General features: G+C 36.8%; 1 protein-coding gene across 3 annotated transcripts in view; it reads left to right on the forward strand.

Moving 5' to 3' along the window:
* Positions 1-25,647, forward strand: part of CSPP1 (centrosome and spindle pole associated protein 1) — a 69,993-nt gene extending 44,346 nt beyond the window's left edge. For 2 of the 3 annotated variants that reach the window (XM_063299361.1, XM_063299362.1), the window contains 13 exons: positions 2,036-2,148; positions 2,981-3,130; positions 4,106-4,237; positions 6,103-6,207; positions 7,586-7,646; positions 7,754-7,877; positions 8,993-9,129; positions 10,724-10,858; positions 12,030-12,085; positions 13,595-13,661; positions 15,650-15,756; positions 17,002-17,152; positions 24,813-25,647. In XM_063299361.1, the coding sequence (XP_063155431.1) occupies positions 2,036-2,148; positions 2,981-3,130; positions 4,106-4,237; positions 6,103-6,207; positions 7,586-7,646; positions 7,754-7,877; positions 8,993-9,129; positions 10,724-10,858; positions 12,030-12,085; positions 13,595-13,661; positions 15,650-15,756; positions 17,002-17,152; positions 24,813-25,039 (1,565 nt within the window). In that variant the 3' untranslated portion in view covers positions 25,040-25,647. Of the gene's footprint in view, positions 1-2,035; positions 2,149-2,980; positions 3,131-4,105; positions 4,238-6,102; positions 6,208-7,585; positions 7,647-7,753; positions 7,878-8,992; positions 9,130-10,723; positions 10,859-12,029; positions 12,086-13,594; positions 13,662-15,649; positions 15,757-17,001; positions 17,153-19,782; positions 19,856-24,812 lie in introns of all 3 variants that reach the window. The other variant, XR_010067656.1, reaches the window with a different exon arrangement.
* The last annotated feature ends 242 nt before the right edge of the window (positions 25,648-25,889 follow it).

The raw sequence follows: 25,889 nt of genomic DNA on the forward strand, positions 1-25,889 counted from the left end.
GATAAAGTTAAGTAGTATTAACACTATATTATTACATTAATAAAAGTTGTTCCATCCCTTCCTGATCTGCACAAAAATGAACTATATGCACATGCAAGGAGGTTTCCAGTCATTTACAGGCTGGATTCACATTTTGGGATAAGGTGTAATGTAGTGGGATTTGTTTTTGTTTTTGTTTAGTGTGACACATAAATGGAATCAGTGAATAACCATCGTTTTAGGGCAGTAAACCACTCAAACCATGATTTTTTAATGGTTCATTGCAAATGTAGCCTAGCATAATAGGCAAGTGGAGATGGTTGAATTTATGGTTTCTTGATTTGTTTCTGGTCTGTTTTTTGAGCCCAGTTCAAGGTTGCTTGCTTGCTTATTTATTTATTTCCTTTTATATGGGCACCCGTTTTGCATAATTGCCTCTGAGTGACGATCACAGTTAAAAATATCAACATAATAATACAAAATGAAAATGAAAAATAAGAACCAACAGCAAGAAGCTTCTAAGCAGTCATAGAGATGCAAGATGAGCAGCTAAAACAGGAAAGAAGTCAAAGCAGGAATTTGTTCATCCGGAAGATTGAATGGCATGCTCACAAATTATGATTTAAAAAAACCAGCTTGGTGGGATATTGTAATTGCCACCGTATTGTCTTCTTGAAAAGAAACTATGAAAAACTCAACCTGCCTAGTGTGATATATGTGGTTCTTAAGGATTCCTTTTGGAGGTGCCCTTTTTCTTTCATGGTTTTTAAGCATCTTTCACACTACTTCCATTTTAGCAGAATGGAGGAAGCAGCTCCATTTCAGGGCCTTTGTATGGTTTTGAGTAAAGAAATAGAAATTACTGCTCTTTAAAATATGTTGCACTGTTGGTTTTGAAGGGAAAAAGTGAATGTTATGAAAGCCAAAGAAGGTTGGTTGTTTTTGATGTACATGATTATAATCAATGCATAATCTTTTGAAGAGAACTGGAGTAGCTCAGGTATACACAGATATGCAGTGGGTGCAGAATGCTACTCTAGAGCTACTTTATCTTAATAATCACAGTACATTTCTTTTCTAGAAATGTATTTTCTAGAAATACCCAGGATTCTCCATCAGGGTACAGGAACATGGGAAGTGAGAAGGAATATGAGAAATGTAATACACATTTAGTTTTTCAAGAAAAAAAAGCCAGAATACTAGACTTCCCTTCAAGGTTTTGACACCATCAAAACCAATCACTTAGAAATGATAGATTTCTTTCTATTGATTTTAGCATTTTCAATTTTGTAATGTTTTTAAAAATGCAGTTACTTTTTAAATTTCAAATAGGAGTGAATCAGAAAGCAAACAGTGAAATTAACTTCACATACCAGTATATTGCCAGATATAGTTCTTTCCTGAAAACCATCTTCCCCTCCATCATATTAAATAATTTAAAAGTGTTCTCATTCTTGGCATACATTTGCCAAAGCTCAGAGTATCTTGGGCACAACTCAGACCATCACAGTATAGCCCTCAAATGCAGAAAATGTCGATGGATTAATTAGAGGCTTGGGTTCCCCCCCCCCCCGTCAATGTGTCCATGCATGTTATATTTAGAGCATGAATAAAGAAATAGTTGGGGGCGGGGAATGTGCATATTCATGTTTCTATCTAGCAGCCATTTTCTCTCCCCTCTCCCTTATGTAAGGTTCTTATGCTCTGAAGAACATATACTACGCTATGTCTTGTCCTCCAGTTTTGTTAGTAGTTTTATGTTGCAATCTTTGTTAGCATGCAGAGAAGTATTGGTGGAGAAAAATTTAGTTCTTTTAAATTTGTAGTGGAACTAGATAGTGCCTAATATAGGAAAATTGAGCTGATTTTTTAAAAGCTTTCATTACATACTTTTGGATTCTCAATTGCAAATATATGTTAAATTGGATAATAGCTGTTCATTCAATTACAGCACAATTATAGATTGTTTGGAGTAAGACATCTAGCATCAATTTATAAGCATTTGTGATAGGACGGATTTACCAATACTTGCAACTCCCCTTTTTTTTAAAACTAGGCTTTACATATTCACAAACATCCCCATTCGCTCGTGGTAATGTTTTTGGAGAGCCCCCAAGTCCAGAACAGCTTAGGAGACAAGAATCATATAAGAACTTCCTTCGTTTTCAGGTAAGTATGTTTGTAACAATATTAAATCAAAATATTTTTCTGATTTAGCTTATTTCCATTTTCTAAATGCTGCTGCAGAGCTATACTTGGTGTTTTGTACAGGTTAAATAGTGTATTTATTTTAGTAATAGCAAATTCCAAATTCTGTATGCAGCTCAAAAAGCACGATCCACTAATATAAGAGGCTGAAATAAGAAAGCTTAGGTTTATTCATTGTCAGCATACCTCTCTGGTTGTCTGAGCACCTGCAGTTTGGGATCCTGGTCTCAACAAAATAGGCTTATTCCCTGATAGCTCACTACATTGAGCAGACATGTGTAACTTATACACAGTAGGCAGCTAGTTGTACATTTATCATACTGTTCAGTATATTGGAACCATCCCTTCCCTAATGGGCTTTCATCTTCATTGTTGCTACCTTTGTATTCTTTAGGAATCATTATATTTCACCATTTGGAGCTCTGGTGGTCCTCACCCAGTAGTTAAACTTACCTTGATGTGATCAGTGTGTTCGCCCCTTTCCTTTCTCCCCCATTAATCTTCCTCATGAAATTGCATATTCCTGCTTGACTTCGTGGTCATGAGTGCCTCTCCTTTTCTTTATTAGAATATCCAGGGTTAGTCTACTATAACTAGTAACCTCCATAAAAAGTACTGAGAGATGCAGTAGTACTCATGGTAGATGAGTGGGTAGTACTGAGGCATCATCTCGTGATTGAGACTGTTGTGAAGATAAAAGGCTTACATTGATCAGTTGTTGATCATAATGATCTAGCTAGGTCTAACTAATTTTATGAAAACAGCAAAAAAATCTTGGGTATTTTGTTTCTAGATGGAAGAGAAAAGAAAAAGAGAAGAAGAAGAACGTGAAAAACGAAGGCTTGAAGAAGAAAGGGAAGAAAGAAGGTTAGCTGAGCAGAGGGCTCGAATACAGAGAGAATATGAAGAGGAACTGGAAAAGAGGAGAAAGAAAGAAGAAGAGGTATTATTACAAGTTAGATTTGATTGGTTCTTGCTATGAAGAGAACAGTGTATTTTATTGCCTCAAAAATAAGACAATAAATTTTTCTACTAGTTCTCTAATAAATTAAATCACAAGATTTTTTAAAAAGTCAAATACTGTATTTTTTGTCAAAAGACATCTTCCTTGATTGTACACTTCTGTCTGATTAATGATCATGTAAAATGTACATATTTTTTGAGCAGCACTCCAACTTTGCTTTAATTAATATGTGGGTAAAGAAAGAAAGTGTATATCTCCATTCCTTAATTGGAGGAGTCCTGTTGAGTGGCCTATAAGCCCCAGCAAGTAATTAAACTAATTCATTAATAAATGTAATGCAATTGATTTAAAATGGCAATATTTTAAATATATCAGGTTTGTTTACAAGTCTCTCACTTACAAATATTCCAGTGTGCACTTGGTAGTTTTACATATGGATAAACTTTCCCGTTCTCTGCAGTGCTAGAAAAGGCTTCAGAGATGCATTTTGATCAGTTGTTAAATCATCACCATTACATTTGGTTTGTATTACAGGTAGTTCTCACTTAACAACCACAATTGGGACTGGAATTTTGGTTGCTAAGTGAAGCGGTCATTAAGCAAATCCAACCGGATTTTATGACCTTTTGCGGCAGTCATTAAGTGAATCACCATGGGCATTAAGTGAACCACGTGGTCATTAAGTGAATCACGTGGTTCCCCATTGATTTTGGTCAGAAGCCTGCCAGGAAGGTCAAAAATGGCAATCACGTGATTACGGGATGCTGCAACAGTCATAAATGTGAACTGGTTGCCAAGTGTCCAAATCATGATCACATGACTGTGGGGATGCTGCAGTGGTTGTGTGAGGACCACTCACAAGTCAGTTTTTCCAGCATGATCGTAATTCTGAACCATCATTAAACGAATGGTTGTTAAGCGAGGGCTACCTGCATTCCATTTTTATCTTTATAGCAAAGGTTAAAAAATGAAGAATTATATAGATTAGCTGAAGAAAGAAGAAAAGAAGCTGAAAAGAGAAGGATAGAGGAAGAAGAAAAGGATAAACAGAACATTGAAACTGAAAAACATCTGATTGAAGAGAAGGTAATTTAAAAAAAAAACTTCTTGTGTTCTGCTTTGTTGGCTTGGATCCAAGTAGGATCATCTACTTCTCCTTAGAACGCAGAACTGCAGCTCTAAGCACATCCCAAAATGGTTCAACCTCAAGACTGCATAGCTGTCCAGATCAATAAGAATACCTCCTAGTTTGGATGTTTGAATCCAAAGCACTTACAATTAGGGCCCTGTTTCATGGTTGTGCTGACGCCGACAGATTTTAATATCTCTCGGCTGTATTTATATTTAATTTTCTGTATTGTTTTAATTGTTTGACTGTTTTTTATTATTGTTAGCTGCCCAGAGTCACTGGTCTGAGATGGGCGGCTATATAAATTTAAATAAATAAATAAATAAATGTAACAGAAATAGCAAAACGACTTGCGTGGTTATTTAAAAAAGCTCTCTTAATGGCATAGACCATTGGAATGGCTAAGAGTTGTTGACAGAACTTTTAAATAGGTAGCAGTAATATAAAAGAAAAAACATTCTACTTCCATGTTTCTGTTCGTGCTGAATATTGAAATGATAATAGCTCACTTGCTATTAACATTCAAATGGGTATATATTAAAATATTCCAAAATATTAGTATAGACGTTGCCTAGATTAAGATCTGACTACATAATTTTAGCTTTGTGCAAATGTTTCCATAAACCTCATCTAAAATGTTTAAGGTGCATAAAAATCTGTGTTAATTCATGTATGCAAAGTAGTATAGAGCATGGTTAAATATCAGACTAACACAAAAGTCAGATTAAACATGGCTTTTTGGGGTGGAATGGTTACGTAAATTGGTGATTGTATAGATGTTTGCAAGTTTAATTTAAATGTTTTAAATTAAATATTAAATATTTAAGTTAAATAGATTTATGAATTTATGAAGTCCCTATTTTGGGGGAAATGTGCGGTAACAAAATTTGAATAATAATAAATAAATGATATAAATTTAAATCTTGAACCAAGATTTGGTTGTCAAACATGGGTTTACAAAAAGTAGAAGGGGAGAAACCTTTCAACAGACATAGCTTTCAGAGGGTTCTGCTGTTGAGGCTTAGCTGATCACGGCATAGCAGATGGGTTTTTTTTCTTTAAAGGACAGTGAGCTCCATCGTGGTCTAGGTCCTCTTTAGTTGTCATATTAGAGCATTATGTTTTTGTCTCAGTATTCTACTGGTTGAATGTCAGGTTAATGTATACGCTTTGCAGATGTATAAAGAGTAGGGCAGAGAGAACTCCTAAGTTCTCCATGTGTTGGTCAGAATCTGCGTAGTGGTCTAGGCAGTGGATTATTGGAGTCCACACAGCCAGTGTTTATGAATTGACCATGCATTGGTCTAAGACCATAATAAATTATGATGCGATTTGATGAATTGACCATAATTTGCAACCCAGATGCAAAAAAAAAAAAAGGAAATGCCCATATGTCACAGCTTTATCATTCTACCTCCTCAACCCCGTTTTCCCATTTGCTCACGGCTAAAGATTGTGATTTCCATTTTTTTATTAGTATTGTAGAGTACATTTGTGTTAAGAAAAATAATAGTTGGCTTAACGTGCTAAATTTCAGTTATCATTTCATTGCATAGTGTGAGAGAGATTTGTTTTGGGAAAGTGTATATTTAAAATCAAATGATAGCAAAAAGTAAACTTAACCAAGTTATAATGGGAAACTGGTATAAAAAGAAATATTACGAAGTGAATGTCTTAAGTACAAAAAAGCCTGTATTAAAATATATTGTGTCAAAAGAAAATTATAATGGTAATTTTTTTAAATTTATGGTGTAAATACTGTACTTGTTGAGGTCAGTTTTAAAAGTGCACATTTTCATCTGCCCATTTTGTTGTTTTTCAGATGTCTAGACACCCTTCTCCTCTTATACCGACTCTTCAGAATAAGGCATTAGTAAAAGAAGAAAGATCACTTCTGACAGAGAGCCGTTTGTCGTATTATACACAAGTATGTTTGATTATTATTCAGACATAATTCATGAATTATTTTCTAGTATTGCATTTCCTAACTGTGTTCTTGAAATATTGTAGGTTACTTGGGGTAAGGGGATATCAATTTATATATTTATTCCCTTTGATGATGTTTAATAATTTTGTTGATGTTACTTTAGCTATTGTTTAGACCAGTGCTTTTCAGATTTGGATTTGAAGATGTGCAGACTTCAACTCTCAGAATTCCCCAACCAGAATGCAAGTTTAAAGAACACTGGTTTAGATGCTAAACCTGCAGTCGCATTCCTGTCTCTAAAGTATTTTGTGAGAGAAAGTCTCAGTTACTATATAACCAAATGCAGCATTTCCAACACTCATATTTTCGAACATTCTAAGCTCAAAAGTATATAACCAATGTGCACTGAATTTCTACACCAGAGATATTCAAGATCTTTTGGACGGGAGTTATGTTTGAGGCATATGCTGAAGGGATATGCTGGATTTTCAAGGAACGTTAAAGTGTTTAGCTCACTAGATTTTATTTTAATGGGAACTGCAGTAAGGAAGAGACTATGGGTGATCCACCTTTCCTCTTGACCACCATGCTTTAGATCTGTTGCAAACCATTGTTAGTATGTACTGTAGGTTTACTTTGGTTTATTTAGTCTCATTACAGGATATTATTCTGGTCGAAAGCGTTTAACATCAGCTCATTTATTGTATTAGAAGGTGATATAATACAAGAGGTTTGTTTGCAGTAGATTCCAAAAGCACTTTGTACTTCTTTAAACAGTGGACTTCCATGCTGTTTTGTGTGCTCCTTTAAAAAATCTTCAGTCTAAAAGCAGTTGGTTATGTAGTACAGGAAGGATGTTTTGTGAAAATCAAGTGTAATTTTGCCTTCTTCAGCTTGTAGCGTACGTTCCATGGTTTAGAGGTGCTAAGAATGTGTTATTCTGACACTGTGGTTAATAAAAATTAAATGTGAATAGGAATGGGGATAGGAATAGGCACACACATGCTAATTTTTTTTTTAAAGGAACACAGATGTCCTCCCTGTAAAGCATTTAAATTAAGAAAATATCTGACTTCTTAACCAATGGAAATGTCTTCTTTCTTAATACTAAATGTTGCACTGAAAGATGCTTGGTTGACTGTGGCTTTTGGCAATGTAATTGAGAAGGGAAGGATCAAATCTCTTTTCCCTGGGTGCTGTAGTTTCCACCTTCAATATCTCATTTAATTTAAGATTTACACGAATACTTGTTATATTGTTAGTATCACATGCAATCAGGCCTTAGAATATATGAAAGCAAAGCCAGTAAACGTGAGCTATTTCCCTTTTTATGGGTGTCATTTTTTTCCCTAGATAAATGTAGATTTTGTTTTCTTAGGATGTCCCGAGGGTTCAGTCTCCTCCAGTGCCAGCTAGAAGAAACCAGTTACGTGCATATGGTAAGAAATCTATAAGTCTTACTTTGGTTGTGCTAGTGGCCAAAATAGATAGTTCTAAAGGGAAAGCAAATACCGGGCATTCAATTATTGTGATACTGAATTTGCAGAAGAAAGAAAGAATATAATAAATGAACTTTCGGAGATGAGAAAGCAGCTCCGCAGTGAAGAGCGGCGACTCCAGGAACAGTTGTTAAAAGTACACAGTGATGATGATGAAGTCCCAGTGAAAGGGTAAGGAGTTTAATTTGTCACAAGTCACCTGCTGAAATACACACCCCTTCTTGGGAAAGTAATACATACTTCAACTAGCAGTAAAGATACTTGTATGGAGTTAAACATTTTAGAATGAAATGGTATCTGAAATGGTATTGGGTCTTTTGGTTTGCTACATTTTCTTGACATACCTTTTGTATATAGATAAACTGGTGTCCTCTAATTAGGAGATAGTTGAAATACATTCTAGGTAAAACTGAAGGGAAATCTCCTTCTTATGGATTCTTTCTTCTGGAGTTGTCCTATAGACCTTGTGATATATCTTCAGATGTTACTTTATGAAAAGCATTGTACCATACTCTCCTTTATGAGTCTTCACATATCAGTATCAATAGTTGTGGCTTCATTGCAAGAAGTTCTCCTTGCATTGTGCCTTCTGAGCCACAAACCTGACAGCTCAGCTTCACTGAGCACAACAGTGGAGTATAAGATAAGGCTTTGATGATTCTGGTTGTATAACTGTTTATGATATAAATAAGTTCTGCTTTAGAGTTAAAAAAAAGAAAAAACCACAACCAAACAAACCCATATTGTCAGAAGCTAACAGGCTAAATGATACAATGCCAGTGTTGTTCGGTTCAAGGAGACATTCCTGGATTTAAGAAATTGTGTGATTTAGTTCATTGTTAAGCATTTATATTTAGGTTGGGGATTAGACTTCGTTTAAGACACGCTATATACCTTCATGGCTGCTTCACTTAATGAAATACTTGATAAATTTAGCTTTTTAATCTTGGATAGAATTTGTATTTATAGCCACCGTTAGTAACCAAACTTTGATGGAAACTGTTTGCCTAAAATAACCTAAAACCTAAAACAATCTACACTGATGGTAATGCATATTGTCCCAGGTGTTACTGTATGTAGTATTTGTAATTAGTAAATTGTTAACTTTGGTTTCTGCATGTTTTTTTGTAATTGGCTTTCTAGAGTTCACAAAGTTGGAACATTTTTTTTCATTTTGTTTTAGACCCATTTTTATCATCTGTTTAATTCTAATTTCTCTTTTCATTTTAAGTGAATATGTATATTTTTGAAATTTGGATTAAGCATGATTTTGGTAACTTTTGTAGGAGAAAACAGAATCTGGATGTATTTGAGATGGCTAGACTTCGCATGCAAGCTCCAGTAAGGCGACCATCTTCAAAGGACATTGCTGATCCTATTAATCTACAAAATATCCGTGAATTTAATGAACTTAAATACAAAGGTTAGTTGGTGAACTCAGAAATGATGTCAGAGAACCAGCAGGTGGCAGCCATGGCCAGGAGAGCCTTTGCACAGCTACGTGCTGTGCACCAGTTACGCCCCTTCCTGGACCAGGAGGCCCTTCGAACAGTCACTCATGCCCTTGTTATCTCTCAGATAGACTATTGCAATGCGGTCTACATGGGGCTACCCTTGAAAAGTATTCCGAAGCTTCAGCTGGTCCAGAATGCAGCTGTGTGAGCTGTTTTTGGTGCCCCCAGAAGGGCACATGTAACACCACTGCTGCGTGAGCTGCATTGGGTACCAGTTTGCTTCCGGGTCCAATTCAAGGTGTTGGTTATCACCTTTAAAGCCCTACATGGCATGGGGCCAGGTTACCTGAGGGACCGCCTCTTCCCCATTACATCAACCTGTCCCACCCGATCGTGCAGAGAGGGCATGCTACGGACCCCATCTGTAAAAGAATTTCATCTGGCGGGGTCCAGGAAGCAGGCCTTCTCAGCAGTAGCTCCCGCCCTGTGGAACATGCTGCCCCTGGAGGTGAGATTGGCCCCATTGCTCCTGGCCTTTCGGCGGAGTCTGAAGACCTGGTTCTGCTGCCTCGCTTGGGGCGGAGAGGGGAATAGAGCTACATGGGGATGGTTGTTATAGACCACTCCTCCCACACTTGGACTGTTTTAGATGTTTCATTGCTTGGATTTTTTATTCTTTATTCTTTATTTCTATTTATAGTATTTTTACTGTATTTTACTTTTTGTATTATTGTGATGGTTTTAATCGCTTGTTGTAAACCACCCAGAGACCTCGGACGGGAGGAGATGGGCGGGGATAAATTAGATTAAATAAATAAATAAATAAACAAGCATCCTCAGAATCACTTTCTTAGCATTTCTGTGTGTACCACGGTAAAAAAAAATTACACATGAATTGTGATCTTAGTTTTCTAAGTGCTGCTATACATGTAGCTGAAATGATGCTAATCACATACAGAGAGAAGTTATCAGCAAATATAGAAACTTGGAGCTTGCAAAATAAAAAATATCTTTATAACTCCCACCCAGTGTAACAACAACAACAACAGAGTCCAATGGAAATTGAACATTCTCAGTGGGTATGGCATATTGCCTGACAGTTGAGAAAGAAAAAAGAAGGATGCTGTTGGGATCAAGGGAATGGAGTGTCTGAAATTGTAAACAAGGAAAACACACTGCAGCATTTATTTCAGATGTCAAAAGCAGTCAGTCCAAACCAGTCTGTTTATAAACAAGAGCAAGAGACCTCCAGACTTTGTAAAACAGGCAAACAAACAAAAAATGGAGGAGCTTGAGAAAAAAACTAATGTAGGTGTTGAGATAATGAGCCCCCCAAAAGCTCATAGCTTAGACTTTCTTGCAAAACAATTGAAAACAAATTATCTCAGATAGTAATTGTATAAGAAAGTCATTGTGTATATAGTTCATGTGTATGAATATTTAGTCCCCCTGAATTTTTCTGTTCAAATCCATTATAACTTTTGGCAGAGAATTATTTAAATAAATTATGCATGTTTGAAGAAAAAGATACGCAACTTCTAAATGCCTTATTTTATGTAATAGATTCAGAAACACGATTAGAAACAAGACATATGTATCCTGATCCTCCCACCAATAATGATACTCTGGACATTCAACAGCTAGCATTGCTGAGAGAGCAAAAAAAGAAACTTAAAAAAATGAGGAGAAATGCAGAAGGTAAGTTAGGGCTGCTCAAACTAGGTATGTCTTTCTTGGCTTTAATTTAGCTCAGTGGTCTTTGCTTTGGTATGTGCACATATCTGCATAGACCCCAAACATAAATATTCATTATCGAATAGAAGATCAGTAGATACCTATTGCTATTAGCTTCTGTTATATCTATGTGGCCAATTGCTGCAGTGTTTTTCTGCCTTTGATGCTTGTGGGTTTTCCCCTACATCTCTAGGGGACGTCCCCCATGGGCAGAAGTCTGGCATTCTTTTTTCTCATAGTTATTCAAATTCTGTTAAGTCAGGTTTTTGGGAAACTCCATCTTGAGGATTGGTCTAGTGGTTAAGGTGCTGGGCTAGAAACCAGGAGACTGTGAGTTCTAGTCCTGCTTTAGGCGTGAAAGCCGGCTGGGTGACCTTGGGCCAGTCACTCTCTCTCAGTCCAACTCACCTCACAGGGTTATTGTTGTGGGGAAAATAGGAGGAGGAAGGAGTATTAGGTATGTTCACTGCCTTGAGTTATTTATAAAAATAATAAAGGCAGGATAGAATGAATGAATGAATGAATGAATGATTTTAATTTATAGATGTCTGTGAATCTCAATATTAACAACAATGGGATCTTCCATTAGGGTTTGTAGTTCTTGTTGTAATATGGAATTGCACAAGGTAAAAAGAAAAAAGAAAATTAACAAAAAGTTGTTTTACTGCAGAGCGAATAAATATATAATATAAATATAATAAATGTTAACAATACAGTAGCCATACTTTTGGGGTTTGCACAACTTTTGGACTGAATATTGACCAACAGTTTATTTAAAAAGGTAAGAAATTTCTGAGTGAAGAGGGATGCACAATATTTCAGGGAACTTTTAGAAAATCCTATTTTCGTGTAAGTTCATCAAGAAATGTCTAATAGATTGCAGGGTTTTGTGATAACATCTTCAGTTTTCTACTTTATTTCTCTTCCACTAATAATTTTCATTTTATTGCATGTAATTATAATTATTAACATAACCATTTTTCAGTAAAATTATGCTATTGCTGGTGTGATTTTGAATGTATGGCTCTGATAAGGATTATATTTATTATATTCCTGAATTCCAGTGTTATGAAGCACTGTCAGTGTCCTTTGGTTTTTAATTCTGTTTTCCTTCTCGATATCTTTGCTTTATTAGGTTCCTTAGATTTTGATGATCCTGTATCTAGCATTAGATCAAGAGACAAGGGAATGGTGAGCAACAGTAGAATTAACTTACTCATTTTTCATTCCTTGTGGGAAACAATAACTTTGTGAACTTGTGTGCATGTATTAATTCATACTCCTTGAACCTTTGCCTTTTTAATGTTCAGTGTCTCCTCAGAGAGTTCCCCTTCTTATATGAGGAGTGTAGCTCTAAGTTTTTCTGTGTTGGCTGGTCCCACCTAGGTTACCTCTATGACATCTTTAATGGTTATCTAATGCTGTCTAATTTAAAGTGGTGTCATGGGTTGTACGTACAGTAGTATGATTTTCAAAGGCTTCTGGGGAACTTCAGTTCTGTAAAAAGCAACCGTGAGGTTAGTATGAGCTGGGATTCACATTGTGGAACACTTTTTAACCGTGTTGAACAGCTGTGTTGCACATTTCAGCGTAATTAGAAAGCTGAAACCTGGAACAGTGTTCTAAAGCATCTTGATCATTATCTTTTAAGAAACAATTTCTCAAAGCTCTAACTATTTGAGAGAACATTTTAAAGCATTTCCTCTAGGGTGAGAGTTGGACATGTTTAACTCTCATGTTGAACATGCTCAAAATAACTTGATCTTTATTGGTTTCAGACAATAAGTTATTTTGGATTTCCTCCCAAACTGGAGATGTGAATATGAGATCAATTGAACCATGTAAACAGTTATAGACATCTCACTTTGGGAAAAACCACACAGAGAAGAACCAGAATGATCCTTGGGCTGAAGCAGATCTACCTTTAGGAAAGTTGCAGATTTGGAACTCTTTTAAATCTTGGAATGAGGCTGTGGAAAACCACTTCTAGACTTGTAATCGAAATTATTCAACCCCCATTGCAAATCAGGTTGCTTGTCAAAACGTACAGACTTTCTGTTGCACTCCTGGCCTGTTTGTGGGCTACTCAGCGGCATCTGGTTGACTGGACTAGTTAAATAGATCTTTGCTGTGATTCATTGGGGTTTTATTTTGTTTTACTCCTTTCTTTAGTAAAATTTATTCTGAATGAGTGGATATTTCCAGGGTACTCAAAGGATGAAAGATGCAGAATGAAAGATACGTGGAAAATAAATTGTGGCTTGCTTTTTTAAAGATACATTTTCAGTATGACATTTATTTAGTAATATATTAAGTTAAGACCTAGATTACTTGAGCATTACAGTGGATATAAACAGTCTACACACCCCTGTTAAAATGCCAGGTTTTTGAGATGTAAAAAAATCAGACCAAGATTAATCATTTCAGAATTTTTTCCACCTTTAATATAACATACAAGCTGTACAATTCAATTGAAAAACAAACTGAAATCTTTTAGAGGGAAAAAAATAAAAATAAAAAACTAGAATAACGTGGTTGCATAATTGTACACACCCTCTTATAAGTAGGGATGTGGCTGTGTTCAGAATTAACCAATCACATTCAAACTGGGAATAATGGAAAAATGTTGTAAATGTCTGTTAAACAAAACAAAACAGCCTGTTGATTTAACTTGGGTTTTCTGTTGCTTTCCATTGGTAGGTTAGAGATGAAGACTCAGATGGATTTATGAAAACCTCACTCTTGGAATCAGAGAGTGCTTTTATTGGTGGGTGTATCTTTTTAGTATTTCTACATTTGGTAGACTAATTATCAAGAGGAGCTATCTTATATATACACTACATTTTCCTCCAGGTTTATGTGGCATCTCATCCATAGCTAATATTTATTGTTTGTTTCCTACTCACTTGATTTTCAACTATTTAAGATTTCTGGGTTTCTATAGTTCAGAGTTAAAGGAACAATGGTTACACTACCTGGACAGGGCAGAAAAAGGAAACATTTACCAGTTTTCCAGTATTCAGACATACAGTGGCAGTAGTTTGAATTAGTGTGTTAAAACTTCTTCTAAACCACAGTTCTTTAAGTGAAGGTTTCCACTGAATGAAGTTACTGGAGACTTTTTTAGCCAATTTTTTCCAATAATATATGGTTAACTTTGCTTCAGAAACTAACCTTGTAATTTCTTCATAAGATTAAAGACATTTTTCATGGGATAAGTGTTAGAATGGAGACAGGAATGCCCTCAGTCTTAAAAGGTTATCTCCTATTTTAGTTTTCTATCAAAAACATCAGGATTATTTCTAGTTTTCAGATTTAGAATTGTAGGTCGGTGGAAATTGTAGGTCTAGAAAGTAATTTGGATGAATTCCAACTATCTTTAAAATACAAATATTTGTAGTTAGAAACTATAAGGAGTTACCAATTTTGTGCTTTCCAGATGTTTGTACTATATTCCATAATCCTTGATATTTCGCCATCTTAGCTGGAGCAAGTCCAAAGCAGGGGCTAGAGGTGAATGTAATGGGCCCAGAAGTATGTTAGTAATTGGTTCTCAAACTGTTAAGACTCTTTTGATATAAAGAATGAATAAAGGTGGTCGCTATGCAAAATGTGGCTTAACACTCATGTCTTAACACAAAGTTAAACCCTGAAATAATTTATATGGTGTACATATGAAAATAGTTTTAAGTAAGATCTATTTTATTTAATGTTATTTAATTTTTGTATCTGTCTTACTTAATTTGATGATGCAACTTTTAACTGCATTTTAACTTGCTATAGAACAGAAAAATACAGTCTTCTTTTAAGTGCTTTCTTCTAATATGTTGGACAAAAGAGATCTGTGTATAGCATAATATTTGGAGGGTGGGTGTTTTCTATGGTTATTGGAATCCTTAGACCTGATAAACGAACCTCTTTGGAATTCAAAGGAGCTGGTAGGATACCTTCTTATTTCATTTTTATTTATGATATATGTTCTGATCATACAATAACATTGTTCTGTGGGTGGATCACAGAAATGGAATCCAAGTTCTGCTGTTCCCCAGTGGAGAACCAGATATTTCTTGGATGTGTGTGAGCACAGATGAATGCAGAATATGCAGCAATGGCGAAACTAACAGAATACATACAAAACAGAAATTTAACAAAATTCAAGCAAAATAGCTTCTATATATATAACATCATTCAGCAAGGCAAATACAAACATCTAGAGCATGGTTTCTAAAGTTTATATCAATAAATGCTGCAGATCGATTGGAGAACAAAGAAGGGGGAAGTCAGAAATCAAATACCTATATTGTTTTTAAGAATCCTTTCCTTTCCTTTCCTTTCCTTTCCTTTCCTTTCCTTTCCTTTCCTTTCCTTTCCTTTCCTTTTAATATTTATAAACAATAACATAGTGGAGATTTTGTTACTAAGCTAAAAAATTCATATTGTTTTCCTTTTTAATATTATGAAAACATCTCAAAGTACTTTGCTTGGTATCTTTTATTAATGTTATATTGAACATCAGTTGTTGAATTGTAGTAACTATCTGACCATCTGTAGACTTAAAAAAAACATATCTGTTTTAAATTAAAAAAGAAATGGACTTGCCACCTTGAGAAGACTTTTCAAATGCATAAATGTTGTTTGCGGGATGATGTTCAATAGATTTAAAGATATCTTAAGCATCTGGGATGCATTATGTTTTCATGAACATTGCTTAAAAATCCAAGTATATACTTATAGTTTGAAACTTGCTTCTTCTAGGTACGGATGGTGAAACTTACCCAATTTTAGAAGAGCATAACTTCAATATGAATATAACTCCTTCACCACCTGTATCTGCAAGGGAAAGAAGGAGAGAGAAGAAGAAGGTAAAGGAATCCATTGGATTTTTGGCTTGTTGAAGCTTTGTGCGCCTACTAAATCTTACTGAAATCAAATTCTATCATCCTTATTTTAACAAACTTACTCAGTTAGATTGTGTGTGTGTGTGTGTGTGTAATATATCTTTTTATACTATATTTACTGACAGTAAAGCTCTGAGTATTGAGTTACAAGGCTGATGGCTATTGAGCTAATCCATAACTCTGAAAAAAATCAATTAAAATTATAGTCCTTTTTTCCAACCCCAATGATATTTGAAAGTAAGTAAAATGAGGGTGTTTTAATTCCAGCTGTTAGCCAGTATCAGCCTCTCACAACTTCATTATTAGCATAGGGGTGAGGACTTATAAAAATCAAAGACTACATTATTTTATGTATTTATTTATATTTCAAATTTCTGTCACCGCCCATCTCCCCCAAAGGGGGACTCTGGGCGGTTTACAACACAATAAACAACTTGAAACCATAAAACATAGATTGCAATACAAAATATCATTATAAATAGATAAATATATGACCCTTGTGGAGAAAAGGTCTCATTCAATGGGGAGGGCACTACGGTGCCAACCACCCCCAGAAAGAGCTATTGCCCTTCCCATCCCAAGCAAGGTGGCAGAACCAGGTTTTTAAATTCTTCCGGAAGTCTGGGAGTGAAGGTGCCTACCTCACCTCCGGGGAAAAGATATTCCAAAGGGCGGCTGCCACTGCAGAGAAGGCTCGCCTCCTGGACCTTGCTAGATGAAATTCCTTTGTTGATGGGGTCCGTAGCATGCCCTCCCTGCCTGACCGGGTGGGACGGGTCGGTGTTATGGGGACAAGACGGTCCCTCAGGTACCCTGGCCCCATGCCATGTAGGGCTTTAAAGGTGATAACCAACACCTTGAATTGGACCCGGAAGCAAACTGGCACCCAGTGCAGCTCGTGCAGGAGTGGTGTCACATGTGCTGCTCTAGGGGCACCAATAACTACCCGCGCGGCCGCATTCTGGAAAAAAAATTTCATTCTTCATTAACTGTACATTTAATCAGCAACCATGAAAGTAGGTTGGGGTAACCTAGGGAAAGTTAGAATCTGACAAACTCATGAAATAAGTAGTACTTCCTTTAGTAATGTATCTGTGTTGTATGCAAATTATTTGGGTTGTAGATATGCTTATTTTGGCAATTCCAATAACGTTGACTTGGTAAGTTTTTTATAATAGTTCTGTCTAACATAATTCTCTGTATTTGTAGGATGTTGCTTCCCATAGGGTTACTCCACCACCACAGTTTGACAACAGCTCTCTGCACTCGAACTCTAGTCTCAATATAGAGCAATTAAAAGCCAGAAATGAAGAAAGGCTACAAAGATTAAATGAACTACATAAGAAGTCCACTCATATAGGTATAGTCTCTTTATTGAATATTCGGACAGAAATTGTTGAAAAAATTAAACATTTGTTAGATTGGGAAGAACTGATTCATAAATACAATGTGAGCAAACTTTACCTAGAGCAGCTTTCCCCAATCTTGGTGTCTTTCAGATGTTTGCAATTCAATTTGCAGCAATTGCCACGCTAGCTGTGGAATTCTGAAAGTTGACCGGCACGTTTGTAACACACAGGTTGGGAAAGGCTGGCCAAGGGCAAAGTGCTGGTTCTTAGAAGTGCCCAGCATATACTGCTTATGGGCTACTAGGGCTGAGCTACTGCATAGTAGACGAGAGTGCTGCACTGCACTGCGCTGTCATTACTCTTCACTTCCCTTCAGATTCTTAACAGAAGTATCTTAACATTTAGTCTAAAAATGGAGTGGTGGTGGGGGGGTACCTTTTCAAGATTCTGTGTCCATTTTTAAAATTACTGCTAGACTAGATTTTCCCTTGTCTGTTTGCTTTGCAGCCTTGAGATTAATGAGAGAAAAGACAAAAAGGGAAGAATCAGGAGGTAGCTACAGCTCAGCTTAGGCAACAAGTTACTTGTAGCCTTCTCTTACTTTGTTAGATTCCTTTGAATGTAGCCCCTATATATATCACAGATAGATCTATAGACCTATATTTCAGAATTAAACCCAGAGTGTTAAAGGGTCTTCAAGCCTAACTGCATACTTGATAAAGGAAATTTAAAGATAGGTGCTTCCAGTGAGGGAGACCCTCTCCCAGTAATTGATTTAATTGCCGGCTTGCTCTTACTATTAAGAGATTTCTTAATAGTTGTCAACTGAAATATATTTTCCTTAATTTAAGCCTATTAGATTGAGTCCTCACCTCTGGGTCACCAGCACACGAGTATTTGGTCTTTTCTGTATAAGGTATTTGAAGGCTATGAAGAGTACTACCATGTTTTCCTTTAGTCTTTTCTTCTTGAGGCAAGAGATACCCAGTTCTATCAACTTTGTCGTTGTAGGCCTTGTTTTTTATGCCAGTCATATTCATTCCATTCCTATGCATGTATTTTAATTTACCTACACCCTCAAAGTGTGATGTTCAGAGTTGGATACTGTCAACGCTCTAATAATATTTCCACTGAGAACTTGTGTGTGACTTCTGCTGTGGTACTATGATCATGGGTGTCCATGAGCAGCTTTTATTCAGCTTTGCAGCCCCTAGCTTCAGTTTTGCAACTTGAGATTATGGATGTCAGAATCCCACCCTCAGCTGGCTCACACCTGGCTTCCCAGATAACTCATCACTTGGCACAGAGCTGTTTGCTTTTGTTTTTGCAAAGTGAAAAACAGTAAGTGAAAAAAGAAAAAAGACAAGGATCAGGGGAAGGGGACAGGATGTAATGGTACGTGGGAATAACCTTGGGAGACAGGAAGAAGAATTACAGCCCAGACAATGGACTGACAAAATTTGAGTCCAAAGGAGGAGGGGTGGTGAAAGCGTCTCAGAAGGGACCCTCCCTAGTTTTTGGGAGAGTAACAGTGAAGGAAAGGAGGGGTACTTCAGACTTGCGAGACGAATGTCAGCCTTGCAAGGTAGTCCAGACAAGAAGCACAACCAGGAGTACTAGCTCTACCTTTATTGTAAGGTTACATTAACAGAATCTTGTAAGTCTGAAAGTACTCCTCCCTCCCTTCACTGTTACTCTCCCAAACACTAGGGAGAGTCCCTTCTGAGACGCTTTCGCCACCTCGCCTCCTTCGGACTCAACTTTTGTTTATCAGACCGTAGGTTGCAGCTCTTCCTCCTCGCTCCCAAGGTCGTTCCCACATACCGTTTACACAGGGTTCCAGCAGTAGAACAGTTTTGGAGCTACCTCACTGGCCAGCTTGAGAAAAGCTAGTTGGCTCTGATGAATGCTAGTAATGGACCTGAAGATTTGAGGAGTAGAAACACTAATTATGTAGAACACATATAATGCAAAGAATGAGTAGAACTATTATTTTCCAGGATTTAAGAACCATGGGGGGATTTAAAAATTATTATTATTATTATTAATATTAATATTAATATTATATCTTAGCCCTTTGTTGCAGTATAGAGCCAGTTTGGTCTAGTGGTTAAGGTGCTGGCCTGGAAACCAGGAGACTGAGAGCTCTAGTCCCGCCTTAGGCATGAAAGCCGGCTGGGTGACCTTGGGCCAGTCACTCTCTCTCAGCCCAACTCACCTCACAGGGTTGTTGTTGTGGGGAAAATAGGAGGAGGAAGGAGTACTAAGTATATTTGCTGCCTTGAGTTATTTATAAAAATAATAAAAGGCAGGATAAAAATAAAAATAAATTCATCTGATTCAAAATCAACTTATCAACTGCATTAAAAGTAGTCTTACTACTATTTAACTTGTTCTTTAAACTCCCTGATTTTGCAAATTTGCATGTCTTTATTTGGAATTTCATCCTGGGTTTTTCTGACCCAGGTTTTCCATTCTACCAAGATCATTTTGATCTTTTTTTCCCCTGCTTTATGCCATCTACAAATGTGTTAGAATTTCCCTTCACCTGGAAGCATTATATTGCAGGTACTGTCACCATAAAGAAACTAAGGAGTTGAAATAGACTTTCCTGCAAATATCGTATATTCTTTCTTGATAGGTTAGCATATTCCGTCACCAAAATCTGGACTGATTTTTGACATTTTCTTTGTAGAAAGGAAGTGATGGTCAGGGTGAGTAACTGGCCAAATTTGGTTTCTTGTATCTTTTAGATAGACTGATAGATATTTGAAGATCCTTTTTGAATTCCAGTTTCTCAATGCAGCAAATGCCAAAATAGATTTCTGTTCATAGAGAAGCTGTTCTAGTTGCACAGAGAAGCTTTTCTTTGGTGAATGCTATCATTCTACTCACACAGTTGGTTTTGCCACATAATTAAAAACAAACAAACAGCTTCTGTACCCCCATAAAATTATCCTTTCTTTGGAACCTCAGTGCTGTGTCCATATATTGCTCCTAGGTGGAATTCTGTACAGTATAGAATCCTTAAAACTGCCTAGGACTCTCTATATTGGGCTGCACCTATTTTCAAATTTAAGTTGACACAATTATTTATGGCTGAAGCTGCAGTTTCAAGAAGAATCTTTATTGTAGTTTGACGTTTTGTATCATTAAGTTTGGGCTTGATTAAAATTAATTTATACATTCTCTTTTCATGAATTAGATATATAATTTTAGGCCCAGAGATACTCTCAAATGTGACTCTTGCCTTTCATATCCACAGAAATTGCACCCAGAACTTCCACTCTTGTGTTTTATTATATATTTTAGAAAGGACTGAATTTATCTGGAAAAGTATGCACTGTTTGATGCATATGTAAATTTTTAATCCAATTTCCCCTGTGATTCATTTTCTTTAAATTTAACACCTTAAATTAGTTTGTGATTTCTGCAGAAATACTGAAAATATGGCAAATTTTTAATAGATTTTGTAGGTGTGCATATTTCATTACTGTAGATTATTCTCTGTGCTTTGGAGAATGAAGAAATACATAATTCATATTGGTTTTTATGATATTATATTGTGAGACACCCAAAGTTAGTTGGAGTCAAGTGGTGCCTACATTGAAATTAGTTAATTATTAAAAGATCTTCCACACTTCAAGATCAGAATCAAAACAGCTTCCTGTTTAAAGGCATGGATCCAAAGCATGAAAAATCAAATCTCGTATTTTCTGTTCAGAATATAATTCTTGCTATAGTAGTTATCAGAGTAGGTGATTAGACAGCTCATTCCCCTCTAAAAAAACCTTGCAATCTTTCATAAGTGAATGAATACAGGGAAAGCAAATACTTATAAGGACATCTGCTGCTATTGATAGAGGATTTGTTGCTTCTTCTGCTAGCCAAAAGAAGGTGAGAATTCCTTTGTTTTATACTCAGCATAATCTGAGAAGCAATTTTTGTGAGACAGAGTACTTTAAAAAGGTAAAGAAGCAATGGACTAATTTTTTGATAATGGTCATTCTCATTAAATTGCATGTCAATATTTCATGTCAATTTAGTAAAAAATAAGTTTACACCTTTGCATTTAGCTTCAGTAGATGCTTTCAGTAAAAGTCCTGGGCCAGTTATCTTCCTCTTTCCCCTGTTTTCTTTTACTTTTTTACAGCAGTCTTCTCTAACGTGATTCCCTTCAAAAATGTTGGATTATAATTGTGCAGATTCTTCTAAAAACAACTTTTTGCAAAGTATAGGCACTTCTGGTTGAATTATATGTTTTGGTGAATCCCTAAATGAACACACACGTTATACAAAATTAGACATGCCATCTTTCTACAAACTTGGAATGTACTGTATACTCACAGTTCATATGCAGTTGTTTACAGATTCAAAGTTGGAAAACAATATGGCAGGTGCAAATGTTGGACCATATTCTGGCAGAAATAACAGCTTCCAAACATTTTCTTTAGCCAGCTAAGAATCTGTCTGTTCCTGATTTTGGAATTTTCCCCCATTCTCCTTGCAGAGCTCTTCTAGCTCAGAAATGGCAAAATTGGTTTTACGGTACCAGTGTTGGAGATTGAGGAGAAAGTTTGCAGATGTGAATGTAGTGCTTGGAGTGATCCTAGATCTGGTCTCCTGGAGCTGAAATTGGCTTGAATAGAGTCAGATTGGACATCCAGGGGGTGGTTTTGCTGTGGAGATGAGAGACTTGGAGATAAGAGACCAGAAAAATGTGAGAGAACTTAGCTGTTGATAGTGTACTAGGAGGGAGCAGTGAAGCTATCTGGTCAGTGTTCTCCAGTACTGTAATTAAACTGAGCTAACATGACAATAATGAAGGAGGCAGTTGGCTGCTTGTCAAAATTGTGGCAATGAGGAGATGTTGGGATCCCATGGGGGTTGCCATAGTTAACAGGATGTCCAGCAGAAGAGAAGGGATGGCTGAAGGTAAAGAACAGAAGAGAGGGGATGGCTGAAGATGAAGGTGAAGTCCTCTGAGGCTTGGAACCTCAGATGAGCCCCCAGTAACAGATGAAAATAGGAGGAATGTGGATGTTACCATCTTCCAGACTGACTGTGATTGGTAGAGGATACGGAATGTTGTTGGATATTTGTATTTGTAGGATTCTTGCAGAAGGGAAGGACTGAACTGAGAGTAGGGGCTTTTGCTGCTGCTTCCCTTGAACAACTCCCAGTACATAGTGATTGCAACCATGATCTGAGTGACTGGTAGTTGTGCCAGTGGGCCCTGTTGCAGGACCAGACCAGAACAATCAGTTTGGCTGTGAGGAGAAAACTGACTAGGACCTGCTGTCTGTTGGAGTGAGAGAAAAGGGAATAAGGGAAACTTATTTAATTAGAAAGTAATTAGCATTAGTGGGAGGATGCTTCTCAGTTGTATTGTTTCTCCATATGTCTATGATCGTCTGCTATGTCTTAATAGATGGTATGTGAATGTGTATTTATAGAGGTGCCAGTGTAAGCAGCACTGTCAAATAGCTGACACCTGGACTATTAAGTCAAATGTGTGTAAGATTGCAACCGGGGTGAAGGAATGTATGTTAGGATGTTAGAGAGCCAAGAGATTGTGGGTGAAGTAGTTAACAGATATACTCCAGTTGTGGTGGATTGAAAGAGGTTTGGTAGGTGACATCAAGTTTGCTGTTAGAGGAGAAGGGTAACTGGCAAAATGGTGGTGATTACATCTAGCCTGTTGATGTGGTCAGATCACAGATTGACTGCCACCTTCGTAGGATGAGCAGACCAAATAGGATGGGCTGCCCAAGTGCCTTATGGATCTGGATAGATTCTGGCGAGCACTTGAAAAGTTTCCAGATAATCTTATGAGCAATTCAGTTGAGTGGTCAGGTACCCATGACTTGGGGGTCCTCCTGGAAGCTATTGTTTCATGGGAAGAGATGGAGACCATGTCCAGGGGGACCTTTGCCCAAATCTGACTGGTGCTCCAGTCATGCCCCTTCCTGGAGCAAGAGAGCCTCATAGAAGTAATTCATGCTCTCATCACCATGCACTTGGACTATTGCAGTGCACTCTACATGGGGCTGCCTATATAGACCACTAGGAAGCTTCATTTAGTCCAGAATGCAGCAACCCAGTTATTAGCTGGTACTCATTCCCACTTGCATATTGCATCTGTGCTGAGGGTCTTGACTGGTTGCCTCTTACCTTCTGGGTTTTACTCAAAGTGCTTGTCATTATTCATAAAGTCCTATGTAGCTTGGCTCTGAGGTGTTTGAAGGACTAGCTCCTGCATTCAGAATTGATCTGCCCAACTGGTACATTATGGGGGAAGTTACTAATAGTCTCCCAGTTCTATGAAGTCCATGGCAATAGAAATTACACAAGCATTTTTGGTTTGTCAATTTTACACTGAAATTTTAACCTTTCTGTGGATGTTTTAATTTTTTTCTTGTCTTCATTTTGTTTGTGTTATTGTTAATTTTATATGTTACTGTTATAACCATGAAGTGTTTCTTTGGTTGCAGTTGGTATAAATGCAGATGAATAATTAAATCTCCATGCACAGTAGGTTTGAAATATCCTCACAGATTTTCAGTAATAATGAAGTGTGGGCACTGTGAGGGCTTTTCCAAAATGTTTTATCTTTCTTTCCAATAAGAACTTCATAGCTGATTGTATGTGTCAGTTCATTGGGTTGCTGAAACATCCAAACTCTCTTCACTGATTTTCAGACATTTGCTTTTCAGATACCTTGATATTTAGTTAAATCTATTCTTCCTTCCATGCATTCAGTATTTCCTGTACCACTGGCTGCTGTACAATCCCTGAGCATCATAGAGCCTCCTGTATATTTAACTGTTGGCAAGGTGTTCTTTTCTTCAGATGTTTCATCTCTTTTTCTCCAAAAGTCTCCTGTGTTGTTGTGGTCAAAAAGTTCAAATTTTGTTTCAGCAATCCAAAGCACTGTGCTCCAAAAGATTGCAGGCTTGTAAAAGTTTTCTTTTGCATACTTGAGACAATGACTTTTGTGATGAGGTTGGAGAAAAGGGTTGTTTCTGATAACTCTCCCATGCAGATCATTGTTGTATAAGCAATGCTGTTCTGTGGACAGTGACTCCAGTGTCAACTAAACTTCAGCGGGTCATTTGCAGTGATCTCTGGATTCTGTTTTGTACATCAGACCAGTTTCCAGGCCATTCTAGCAGAACCTTTTCTTGGTCTTCACCATAGTCAGCGAGAAATTGAAAGCTGAAAAGAGATTGGATATTTCAGCAAGTCATTGATCTTAAACTTTCTTCCAAATTGACCTGACCATGAGGTACTTACATGATCAGGAGTGCCTAAACTTTTGCATACAACAGTATCTCTAATAAAAGAAATATGGTGAAAGAGGGAGTAGCATCCTCTAGTGCTGTGTAGGGCACAGTATGCAGTTAGTCTCAATTACCTTCATACTTAGCTTAGAAGAAGCCACCATCTCCCATCTCTCTGTGTCAAATAACATGTAACCAGTGACTCCAGAATAAGGAAATATTTGAAATCTGAAGTATCCCAATTGGGCAACAGTTGTGCTGGCCCTGCTGCATTTTCACTCTACAGAAGACCCCTGCAATACTTTGGAGTGAGTAATTTGGTCACTGAAATACATGTTAGGATACCAAGTATGACTTCATATACTAAAATTGGTTTCTCTTCCTCAAGCTGATGACATTTTACTGGGGAATGGTGATGACATCCTGAAGGACTTTCCTCCTAAACACGGCAGAAGACCCAGTTCGGTTGACTCTGTGGCAACTGAGCCGTGGCTTAGACCTGGAACATCAGAAACCGTTCAAAGACTCTTGGCTGAGCAGTCAAGTCAAGCTAAACCAACCTCTGAGACAAGCATAACGTTCAACTGGCAGGGGCTGTCAACTGCCCATGGCTAATAAACCTGTGTTAAAGCCGTTTGTGCCTTTCAAAAGTTTCTTCACTACTGCACTTTTATATTCATAGGTGATTATGAAAACAGTTCCTACCTTTGTTCAATTGTCGATACATTACTAATGAGAACTACATTTGAAATATGCTCCTATAGTAAATTTCCATGACAGCTTCAGAATATAACTAAATGTACAGTTCAGTGTACATTTAATGGTACTGAGGCAACATTTTCAAATTTATTTCTGGATTTTTTTTTCTTTGAAAAATTACCTCAGGCTGCTGTAAGATTGAGAAATGTGACCTGAATGTAATCAAATAAAATTCTGTGGCTTAGACATGTAATAGATATTTAGGGACTACCCAGGATTTGAATTCATCACTGCTTTGCTTCTAATCCACAAGCTTATCCAATCATTTGTTCTAAAATGCTAAAGTGCTGTTTTATATTTATAGGTGTATGTATGTGTTCAAATGTCAATAGTGAATTCTATAAATGTATTTATGGTCATGACTTAAGATGACAAAATAAATTATATTTTTTATCAGGATTCTAATGAAGTATTTGTGAAGATGGATATTTTGTGAAATGAATAAATTGCCTTTAATAGTGAAAGCTTTGGACCTTCCTTGATGATGCTTCTCTCTCATTGCAGTACAAATGGCATGTGGGCTGAGTTTTACTCTGGGACTAATTTCTGACTGAACTGTATTAAACTCAGGACAGATTTATTGATTTACTGCTTTGTTAACCCTTTCAAAAAAAATTTCAAAGGAAAAAAAAATAGAAATGTTACTGGCTGAAGGCAAAGCTGCAGTGCCTGATTGACACAAGTTTCTTTTTGTTTTGTAACTCTG

Source organism: Candoia aspera, chromosome 3 (assembly GCF_035149785.1).
Source record: "Candoia aspera isolate rCanAsp1 chromosome 3, rCanAsp1.hap2, whole genome shotgun sequence".
Lineage (NCBI taxonomy): Eukaryota > Metazoa > Chordata > Lepidosauria > Squamata > Boidae > Candoia > Candoia aspera.